The following is a 12,000-nucleotide window of genomic DNA, read 5'->3' on the forward strand; positions in this document are numbered from 1 at the left end:
TGTGTCCAGAGGAAGCAACTCTTAAAGATCTCAAACACAGAATCCTAAACCTTTTTCTCCCTGACAGAGTTTGGAAAAAAATGAACATCATCAATAAAACCAGAGCCCCTATCAAAGACAACAGAAGAAATGCTTTTGAAATAACAGTTTTTATAGATTGATTCTTACAAAATTCTTTGACTTTCTAAAACAAGGTTGAATTAATGTAGCATTTTAAAACTTTCACTCCTTATACTTTAATATTTCAAAATATAAGTTCTCGTCTTATCAATTTGCCAAACAGAATCTAGAACTCGGAATTTAGGGTGACGAAAACCTGAGTAATATTTACAACTTAACTATCATCCTTGCAGCAATAGTTCAAAAAAAAAAGAAAGAAATTTTGAATAAAAATCACTGGAATTTTTTTTCTAGACACATGTAATGAAAAGTATGATCAAGCACAAAAAAATTATTTTAGTCATGTTTCATGGTAAGTTACAAGACTGCATAAAAAACGAAATTAAGCTAGTAGAAAAACATTCGGAAATCCTACTTTATAAATACTGTTACAATTATTTTATTTTTTTTTAAAGATTTTATTTGTTTATTTGATAGACAGAGATCTCAAGTAGGCAGGGAGGCAGGCAGAGAAAGAGAGAGGAGGAAGCAGGCTCCCTGCTGAGCAGAGAGCCCGATGCGGGACTCGATCCCGGGACTCCGAGATCATGACCTGAGCCGAAGGCAGTGGCTCAACCCACTGAGCCACCCAGGCGCCCTGTTACAATTATTTTAATAATAAAAACAAAAAAGACGAAACAGCTGAAATTCTCCAAATATAACAACATTAAAATAATCTCAACAATTAGAGGGAAAAGCTTATCACAATTATTTAGCATATACCAGATGAAACCACATACATAAATGATCTAGATATTTTATTGGTCCTTATAACTTCTACGCTAATGATATTTGTAAAAGTATGTTAATTGATAAAGTGGTTAAGGACAGTGTGAGTTGCAGTTTTCAACAAGGTATACATTTTTAAGTACATATATTAACAACTAGGGGGGAAAAAGAAACAGATGATTTGGCACCATGAGGGTCAACTCAATACAGTTAGCACTGCAGGTTTCTGAACCCACATCAAATCCGTATGTGGTAGAAATGCAGCTTCCAAACACCACACATCTTTAAAAAAAAAAAAAGACTGCCTTAGATAGCTATGATGTGTTCCAAAGGAAGAAGGGGAGTAAAACATAATAAAATTTGCTTTGCTTTTTTATAGAAATTCAATACTCATCTATTTCAATAATGAAATATGAAAAAAAATTTCAAAGCTTCCTCTATTTTATCCTGCTTATTATAAGCCAGACCATCAGAGCTGTCAAATCAGAATTAATTTTCTTCATGAAAGACAAAAAAAAACCAAAAAATTATAAAAGCTTGTATGAAGTAAATAAAATCGCTATCTTAATCATAAAAAACAATTTGCAAAGCCTAAAATAATCAATCAAGAACTGCAAAGAAACACGAGAATTTTTCTGTAGTAAAATAAGACTTCTGAAAGGAAAGTGAAGTCTGTAAGTTAAAATGAAGAGACTATAGGAACCATGACTCATCTGAAATGTACTAATAATGAAAATTGTAATGTTTAAAATATATATCATGGTACACTTATCGTAATAAGCACTGTGCAATGTATACAATTACTGAATCAGTGTACTGTACACCAGAACACTGTGTTAATTATACTGGAACTAAAATCTAAAACTTAATAAAATTTTAAAAAGAGAAGAAATATGACCAAGAACTATTCCTCAGTGAAGAAGTCCTTTGCTTAGTATTTCCAGAAACAATAAAGAATTGAACTAGGGGATCATATGCTATCACCATTCTCAGTCCACTATAAAACATGATTGAACTGATCTCTCTGAAGAAAGGGAAACTGAAAGAAATTTCCAAAAGCATACAGAAAACATCTATTGCTCCACTTCTTTGGCAATGTTCTGACCACACTTTCTCACTACCTACTGTGAGCATAGCTTAGGAGTCACACAGTCACACAGTGACATCAAGGAGTGGGGAGAAAAAGGCCTCAATGTTGAACCTGGTAATCAGTGCCAGTCTGATCTCCTTGTTTGGTAATTTTGCTCAATTATGTAAATATTAACTGAGTCAAAGCAAATGTGTAACTACAATTAAGCAATAAGTAGGAAACAGTTGTTTTGCTTAACCTAAAATAATCCAAATAACAAACTTCTGGTATTTTTTGAAAAGATGAAAAGTAAAACAATATAAAAGTTTGTCTAAGTTTAAATTAAAAAATACAGCATTGGAGTGCCTGGGTGGCTCAGTGGGTTTGGGCCTCTGCCTTCAGCTCAGGTCATGATCCCAGGGTCCTGGGATTGAGCCCCGCATCAGGCTCTCTGCTCAGGAGGAGGCTGCTTCCCCCTTCTCTCTCTCTTCCTGCCTCTCTGCCTACTTGTGATCTCTGTCTATCAAATATATAAATAAATAATCTTAAAAAAATATATACAGCATTCAGAAGATTTTCACAATAAGAATCGTCCACTCTGAACTAGTTTCTAAAACCCATGAAGAGGGGCGCTTGGGTGGCTCAGTCAGTTAAGCATCTGCCAGGTCAGACGCTCTGGGATCAGCTCATGAACCCAGAGTCCTAGGATGAGTCCCACATCAGGTTCCTTGCTCAGGGGGGAACCTGCTTCTCCCTCTCCCTCTCTGCTGCTTCCCCGGCTTGTGCTCTGTCAAATAAATAAATAAAATCTAAAAAAAATAAAAATAAAAAATAAAACCCATGAAAATCTTAAAGGGAATTCCAATCTCACTTAATACGAGCCTCTTGTTTACAAAGAGAAAAACCGCGCATTAGTAATAACTTCCACTGGGTCAAAATTTGCAATAATACTGGCAGGACCGAGACTCTTAACTCAGGTCTCTTGACTCCTGGGAGAGTACATTTTTCTACTTACTTTGAAATCTGCCCCAAAAGATACTTTTAAATTCCAAATTCTTCACCATTTCCCAAGTAAGGACATTTTGGATTTAGAGACTATTAAAGTGCTGCCATTTCAGGGTAAATGAAAAAAAATCCACACTTAAAAAGACTCTGTGTCTCTCAAATTCCCTGTAGTTCGAAAATATCCTTTGAACTATTAATCTCTTCTAGACTAATAGTCCAAAGTTTCTCACTCTGATTAAACAAAACCACCAGAGGGGGCCCCTGGGTGGCTCGGTTGGTTAAGCCTCTGACTCTGGATTTCAGCTCAAGTCATGATCTCAGGGTCATGAGAAAGAGGATGAAGAAGCTCCTCAAGATTCTTTCTCTCCCTCCCCTCTTCCACTCTCAAAAAAGCCCCCAAAAACACCCAGAAAGGAGAGGACTAGAAAAATTTAGAAGTCATATAACAACGAAAATGCAAATAAAGCTTTAAAATTTAGCATGCACACACACATATGTAAAATCCTATCTTGAAGGGAAAAAAGTAGATGAAGAGGTTGCCATTGATGAAACAGAAACAGATGGGGGCGGGGGGGCCCTTGGTGGCTCAGTCGTTGAGCGTCTGCCTTTGGTTGGGGTTGTGGTCCCAAGGTCTGGGAGTCAAGCATTGTGTCAGGCTCCCGACTCGGTGGGAAGCCTTCCCCCTTCTCCCACTCCCCCTGCTTGTATTCCCTATCTCGCTGTCAAATAAATAAAATCTTAAAAAAAAAAAAAAGAAAGGAAGAAAGAAAAGAAAAGAAATAGGCATGGGGGAGGAGGTGGGGGCCAGAGAGGGTATGCCTGGGTGGATCAGATGGTTAAATATCTGCCTTCGGCTCAGGTCATGATCTCTTTGGTCCTGGGATGGAGCCCTGCATTAGGCTCTCTGCTCAGCAGGGATTCTGTTTCTCCTTCTCCCCCACCTCATGCTTGCTTGCTCTCTCTCTCCCTCTCTCTCTCTCTCCCAAGTAAATAAATAAAATCTTTTTTAAATAAAGTTAAGAAACAGACTGGGAGCAATTTTCTACATTTTCCTTCTTTTATGTTTCAAAGCTATGAAATTCACTCTTCTTCAACTTAGTTGCTTTCACTTAAATCCTAATAGATTCATTAAGTGTCAAACATGAAGTCACAGACACAGGTAACTACCTAGGACAAAAACACGATCACAGAAGCAGGTGAGACTCATCATAAATGGCATGTGGCAGAACGAGAGTCGTCTTCTTCTTTTTTCTTTTTTATAAAGAATTATTTATTTATTTATCTGACAGAGAAATCACAAGTAGACAGAGAGGCAGGCAGAGAGAGACAGGGAAGCAGGCTCCCTGCTGAGCAGAGAGCCAGATGGGGCCTGGATCCCAGGACCCTGAGACCATGACTTGAGTTGAAGGCAGAGGCTTAACCCACTGAGCCACCCATGTGCCCAAGAGTGTCTTTATTCTTAACTTTAGTTGATTTGTGCATAAGAATAAACGACACTAACTGCTAAAGGAAAATAAACAAGGCTGGCCTCTTCCTTTATCCTGCAAAGGATAAAGCAAAAACTTGGAAGAGATCTCAAGCTCTTGGGGAGAACTTCTGAATTTTACAGTAATACCAGTCATGTAGCTAAATTAGATGAGTTAGACACACATACACACGTACACAGCCACACACACGTAAGTCCTGAAGAAAACCAGTATGACAGCCATGAAACCAGTAAATGCCACTTACAGAGAGCATTTAGTGTATCCAAATTTAAGGCAGGATTTTATATAATCCTCATAATAACCTTATTGAAGGATGGTCGAATTCAAATACTCACCTATATAGCAGATGATAAAACCATGTTCAAGAAATATTAAATAATTTACACAACATCATGTAACCAGAAAGTGAAAGACTGAGCCCCTGTTTGAGCCCAAGCGTGTAATCTTTTTCCTCTATTTGAAGGCTCTGCTTTCCATTATGCTCCAAGAATATGTTAACTGTGAAACGTAAGGAGACTTGAGTTTCCCACAAAACTCCTCAATTTTCCAAGCATGCCACCCAGAAAAAATTCCTCACTCTATCAACAGAGGTTAAGACATTGCTCAGAAACCAATGAATCCCTGTAAATCAGCCTTTGTTTGAAAGGGAAAGGAAAGAGGGGACTGTGACCAGGTGATTTACTGGGTTCCTTAATCGTATAGGCACTATGGTAGCCAAAGAGACCACAAGGAAAGCAAGACAGATAATACATGGTGACTGTTCTCCTAAGATCCATGTACTCTTGACTTCTAAAGGTAACTAATAAAATCGCATACATAAAGCCATCTGTGGGCTCAGCAGCTGAGACCGCAGGGAGAACTTTCTTTTTTAAATGCAAACTATGCATTTTTAAGCAGCAAGGTCTTTCAGAAAACTTAAGTGCTTTGAGCCAACTGCCTAGGTCAAATCATAACTTGAAACAGTAAGAATTTGAAACTGAAAATTAAGTTATTTCCTGTATGTGCCACTGATCAGTTGCTTTTAAGTTCACAATTTACCTTTTTTGTCTCTATACTCAAAATGGATCTGGGCTCCCTAATACTTAAATATTTTTAAATATTTTAAGTATTTTTCCATTTCAGCTGACACAATGTTATGCTTTGTCAATACAGGGCCCCACAGAAATAGTGCAGGAGGAAAGGGTTTTGATTCCTGGTTCCTATTTGGCTTGCACACCAAGCTCCTGCATTATGAGCAGGTTTTCCAGAATCTGGCTTCTCCAGGGCTCAGCTGCCCTAGAGCACACAACATCTTCAGTACGAGGCTGCTAGAGCAATGCGCAGCAGCCAGCTGGCCCCACTGGTTAACAGCTACTCCTAGAATCTTCTTAGGCAGCAAAATACCTCCTCTAAGAAAACTACCTGTGTAAAGCTTTCCCTCACCACCCCAGAGGGTAGCATTCTGGCAAGTTGCAGAGGGTGGATTTCTAGTAAATTCTACTGGAATGTCACCACAACTTCTCTACCACTCCGTGAGCTGCGTGTATGCCCTCTTCAACAAGGTCTGGATCTCAGCCCAAGATGGGAGAGGAGTCTCTTACCTAACACTAACTACCATGGAAAAAAAAGGGACAGACACAAGGTTTGGAAGCCTTTTTAGGAATTTTATTTTTTTTAAGATTTTATTTATTTGACAGAGATCACAAGTAGGCAGAGAGGCAGGCAGAAAGAGAGGAGGAAACAGGCTCCCTGCTGAGCAGAGAGCCCGATGCGGGGCTCGATCCCAGGACCCCGAGATCATGACCTGAGCTGAAGGCAGAGGCTTTAACCTACTGAACCACCCAGGCGCCCCTAGGAATTTTAAGGACAACATACACTACACATTGGAGTGTGCCACACTTTGACCTACTTACAAAGTCACTGTGGGGGTCTACCATTTTGAGTTAAGAACGGAACAAAAGAAGTCCCTGCAGCAAGTTTAGGTTGTGATGCAAGCTACTCTACCACGTGGGGCCTATAATCCGGCATAGTCAAGGTTATCTGAAGTATCTATGGTAAACACAGAAGCTATACAAGGAGCCTCTAGCTGCTGCACACTGCAGTGGCTCTTTGCTAAAGGACACTGGCACTAGAAGATCCAGCTTGGCCCAACACTCAATAAAGTACATTTCCATCAAGTTCCAGAGGAAGGGTTTCTACCATATTCCACTGATACAATACTACAATGACTTCTGTACCATGAGGTGAGCCACAGCCATGCACTCTCCAGTATCAGCCCTGGAGAAGTAGACTCTTACCTATGTATTGTCTCAGCCCCAGGATAAGCATCTGCTCCTTATAGTTGCTATTTGTATATTCTTTAGAGTTCTCTTTCTTTAATAAGCCAATCCTTCATTACTCCAATCCCCAATTATACTGAATAATCTCTTTTTTAAAAATAATCTATTATAACCCAACATGGGGCTCAAACCCACAACCCCCAGATTGAGAGTCACATGCTCTACCTATTGAGCCAGACAGGTGTCCCCTGAATAATCTTCTATATTAAATTTTCCCTATTTACATTACAACATAGTTTTTTTCTTCTTGATTAGAATTGGACTAATACACAATATTAATAGCTTGGGTGGTTCTGCTCCATGCCATGAAAGCCAACACAAGAACCTCCCTTTTAAACAATTAAGAGTTCATTTTCCCATTTTAGTTTTAAAACTCAGAATTAAATAGGAATGACTTAAACCAAGTTTAAACATAAAACTAAGTACAAATTGATTTATGTACTTTTTAAAATATCAATCATGGTTTGGAAAGTTGTACATTCCTTCTCCAAATGTTCCACAGTCTTTAAAAAAACAATAATCAGCCCTGTAACACAATCGCCAGCTTTTAGCATTACTTTGAATAAGTAATATTTTATCTCTTATTATGTAAGTTCTAAAAAGCCTAAAACATGGAAGCAACAATTGAAAATAAAAAATTTTCATTATTAAAAGGTGCAGTTGCTATGTATAAACACTAATAGTCTCAAACAGCATGGGTCAGTTAGCTTGACTCTCTCCACATTCCACTAAGAGACTTCATAATTCTAGCATGCTCTTAACCACAACAAAGCCCAAATAAGCATATAATGGTGGAATGGTACAAGCTAATCAGAATCTTGGGAAATGGCTTAAGATGAAGGGGAGCCACAGTGACTTCTTACAACAGGGTTTCAATGTCCCCTGCACCTGTTAATTGAAAATACACTATAAAATTCACATTCTTTAACAATCCAACATAATTTTAAGCCTAAGAAGGTCCAATAACCTATTTATGAAATCAAAAACCAAACCAATAAAGAAGCCCACTACTATTGCTCTAAGAGGTAAAAACACCCATTTCCTTTTAAGTAGAAAATAACCACCACCACTCCACCAAAAAGAGAGAAAGAAAACTAGCAGATTATACACTAGAAAGCAAAAAAGTGATTTGTGCGGTTTTTTAAATGGCCTCTATAACCATACGCTAATTTCCTCAACAGCAAAAAAGGTAAACTAAGTATCAATGATAGTTCATTTTGAATGACTCAATAAATATAACTGTATAAAACTGTCAGTAGCCACAATTATGAGAGGTATGTCTGAAAAATTACGAAATAGATAAATTAAAGAAAAACTATTCTTCAAGTAATGTATGTTACTTCTCAGAAATTTGCTTCAGAAAACCAGAAAAACTACTTTTATATGGAAATTTTTTTAAAAATAAAGTTTTTCTTACTTGAGAGAGTCCAGGGGACGATGCATGTCCCGGGGGCGTTGCCGCAAGATTTGGATGCCCCTTACTTATTTCATGTGCTGAATAAGGGGAAGGGGTCGGGGGTCCCGGTTGTCTTGCTACTTGTGTTACCTGTGAGGAAATCAATATTTAGTAAGAGCTTTATACTAGTCACCCAATCTTTTTTTTTTTTTTAAGATTTTATTTATTTATTTATTTGACAGACAGAGATCACAGTAGGCAGAGAGGCAGAGAGAGAGGAAGGAAGCAGGCTCCCTGCTGAGCAGAGAGCCCAATGTGGGGCTCGATCCCATGACCCTGGAATCATGACCTGAGCTGAAGGCAGAGGCTTTAACCCACTGAGCCACCCAGGTGCCCCTACTAGTCACCCAATCTTAATAAATATTGCTGAACTGGTTACCTTTTCAAATTGAATTCTCTATCTCACAATTCATACTAAAATAAGTGTCAGACCGACTAAAGACTTAAAATTTCAAAATGGAGCAATAGAATGATTAGGGGAAAAAATGACTATTATCATCAGTTTGATAAAAGATTCCTGAAGCATAATCTAAAGCCAAAAACATTAGGAGCACCTGCATAGCTCAGCAGTTAAGCATCTGCCTTCAGCTCAGGTCATGATCTCAGGGTCCTGGGATGGAGCCCTGCGTCAGGCTCCCTGCTCAGCTTGGAGTCCGCTTGTCACTCTACCTCTCCCTCTGTTCATACTCTCTCTCAAATAAATAAATAAAATCTGTATGAAAAATAATAAAACCAAAAACCTTAAGGAAAGTTATGCTAAATGCAATAAGGTAAATGTAAATTACATGCTGTACCATGCCACTTATGTGACATTTTGTAAAAGAAACAAAAAAGAAACGATTGCAAGGGAAAGAGGATGACTACAGAAGGGGCACAACACTGTTTCTAGAGTGAAGTAACCGTTCTATATTTTGACTACAGTGGGAAATACATGTCTCTAGGAGATTGTCAAGACTCCTAGACCTGTACACTAAAAAGGTGAATTTTATATTATGTAAATATGCCTCAATAAAACTGAACGAAATGGGGCAACTTATAGAGTATACCTAAATATACATGTATAGTCACATGCGTGTATATTTCTACACATATATCTTTGCCTCCATTCTATGTCTAACGTATATGTGTATAAATAAAGTGCACACACATATACACTTACTCATAGGTATATGTATTATATTAAAAAGATCTGTAAAGAAAAAATAAATAATAAAAATAAAAAGAAGATATGCAAATATCTTAACAGAAAGCATTACAGGTTTTTTTTCTCATTTTCATTTTCTAATATAGTTCAAAGTCATAAATTTGTATAGAAAAATAATTACATGTGTTTTTAAGTAAACAAAAATTACTTTCCCACTTATCACTGGCAATAAAGTCCCCATCAATCTATGATGGAAATGAAAACAATTTACCCAGGCCACTTCCTAAAGCCTAGCAATCAACCTAGCCAGCTCATCTCTAACACAATCTAATCCAGACTATCACTGAGTCTGGAAAATGCCCATGAATGGGGGGTAATTCTGTTGTCATCAAATATAAAAAAATTTATTCACCTTAAGGTGAGGTTCTCAAATTTGGGGGGAAGGCCATGAAACCTTTTACAGACCTCTCCTCGAATATTTTGAAATGCATAAAATACATAGGCTAATGACAAAACTAATTATATTGAAATATAGATATTAAAATACTAAGGTAAATTTGTGGTATAGTAACATATGTGTTCTTTACTTATGCATTAAAAAAAAATAAGAACTAGTGACAGCTTTTGCCTAACTTCATAATTCAAAGAAATGATAACATTTGATTAGGTATTTTCTCCATCTAAGTTCTTAAATCCCATGATTTCTCTCACAGTTGAAAACTCTCCCCAGGTAGAAAGGAAAGTGGTTTTCAAATGGTATCAGCTTTTCTTGGAATTCACACAGTCAGAAGCTCTGAAGAAAGTCTACTCCCCAGTAACCTAACTTTAGAATCCCTATGTCTATCTAAAATGGCTTTAGAGGTGCCCGGGTGGCTCAGTGGGTTAAAACCTCTGCCTTTGGCTAGGGTCATGACCCTGGAGTCCTGGTATTGGACCCCGTCTGTGTCACCTGGCCCTCTGCTGGGCAGGGAGCCTGCTTCCCTTCCTCTCTCTCTGCCTGCCTCTCTGTCTACTTGTGATCTCTGTCAGTCAAATAAATAGATAGAATCTTTAAAAATAAATAAATTAGGGTGCTTGGGTGGCTCAATGGGTTAAGTCTCTGCCTTTGGTTCAGGTCATGATCTCAGGGTCCAGGGATCGAGTCCCGCATCAGGCTCTCTGCTCGGCAGGGAGCCTGCTTCCTCCTCTCTTTCTCTCTCTCCCTCTCTGCCTGTCTCTCTGCCTACTTGTGATCTCTGTCTGTCAAATAAATAAATAAAATCTTTAAATAAATGAATAAATAAAAACCGCTTTAACTAGAAGCAAAAAGCTTAAAGGCTAAAAGAGATATGAATAATACTAACCAAAGTTTAAGACTTAAAGTAATTGTATTTAATTTTTCTTGTTTTTAAATGTATCTTATTTCACATGTTTTAGAATAAATTATTTTAAATATATAGCTAAAGTAAAACATCAAAATGGATATATATTTAAACATTAAAAAAAGAAATTCATGCAATGAAAGTGAAAACTAGTAAGTTATTAGCTATATAAATGTTACGTCAAATCTCCAATTCATCCTGATAAAACAAAGATTAAGTTTACTGAGAATAATATATCATTAATAATATAGGAAAATACAAAAAATAAGTTGCTATTCAGAATAAATATTGGGACACCTGGGTGGCTTGAGCATATGCCTTCAGCTTGGGTCATGGTCCCAGGATCCTGGGATCCAGTCCCACATCACGCTCCTTGTTCAGTGGAAGCCTGCTTCTCCCTCTGCTTGTGCTCTCTTGCTAACAAATAAATAAAATCTTTAAAAAAAAAAAAAAAGAATATGGGCGCCTGAATGGCTCAGTCATTGGGCGTCTGCCTTCAGTTCAGGTCATGATCCCAACCAGGGTCCTGGGATCAAGCCCTGCATCAGGGGTGTCCCTGCTCAGCAGGAAGCCTGCTTCTTCCTCTTCCATTCCCCTTGCTTATGTTCCCTATCTCATGGTGTCTCTCTCTGTCAAATAAATAAATAAAACTTTAAAAAAAAAGAATAAATATTAAAACATAGTACTCATACATGTCATTAATAACAAAAGTAAAATTTACAAAAAAAAAAACAAAAAACAAAAAACAAAAAAAAACACACACACACAAACACACAAAAAAACCTTGACCGTACTGGCAGGTATCGAATCAACAGAATATAGGTAGGTACTCAGAACGAGTTTACCTTGTCTCCCAAACTACAGAGCAGTGTGTCACAACTGCATTAAAACCACCCAAAAAGCGATTCCAAATTACGGTACAAATCTTCTAAAGAAATAATCTCACCTCAAAAATTAGGAACTTCAAAGATCTATCCAGCAGTACTACACGTGATAGCAAAAAAGGTAGAAATAGCAAGTAACAGGAAAATATAGTAACAAGTGGACTAAAGACATAAAAAATATATAGATGTGGACTGTTATCAATAGAAATGAATACGTAAAATAATCAAAATATAAAAGAAAAAAATATACTTTTTAGAACTATAAAGAGTTTCTTCCATATACTGATGAAGATGGGAAAAAAAAAAAACCCACATGAATGATTACAGATAAAGGTCAGTGTTCATCTCATTCATTTTCGCCTAAAAACTACTTGAGTGTACTTTTTAA

At 37.4% G+C, this 12,000-nt stretch overlaps 1 protein-coding gene across 50 annotated transcripts in view; it reads right to left on the reverse strand.

The window, feature by feature from the left end:
* Window positions 1-12,000, reverse strand: part of EIF4G3 (eukaryotic translation initiation factor 4 gamma 3) — a 346,104-nt gene that overhangs the window by 214,174 nt on the left and 119,930 nt on the right. For 43 of the 50 annotated variants that reach the window (XM_082684539.1, XM_082684570.1, XM_082684568.1 and 40 more), the window contains one exon: window positions 8,185-8,313. The exons of the other annotated variants lie outside the window; for them this stretch is intronic. Coding sequence is in view for 23 of the 43 variants with exons in the window: in XM_082684570.1 (XP_082540696.1) it covers window positions 8,185-8,313 (129 nt within the window). In the remaining 20 variants the exon portion in view is untranslated. The remainder of the gene's footprint in view (window positions 1-8,184; window positions 8,314-12,000) is intronic. 50 annotated transcript variants of the gene reach the window in all.

The sequence above is a fragment of the Mustela nivalis genome (genome assembly GCF_964662115.1).
Source record: "Mustela nivalis genome assembly, chromosome: 10".
NCBI classification, from domain to species: Eukaryota; Metazoa; Chordata; class Mammalia; order Carnivora; family Mustelidae; genus Mustela; species Mustela nivalis.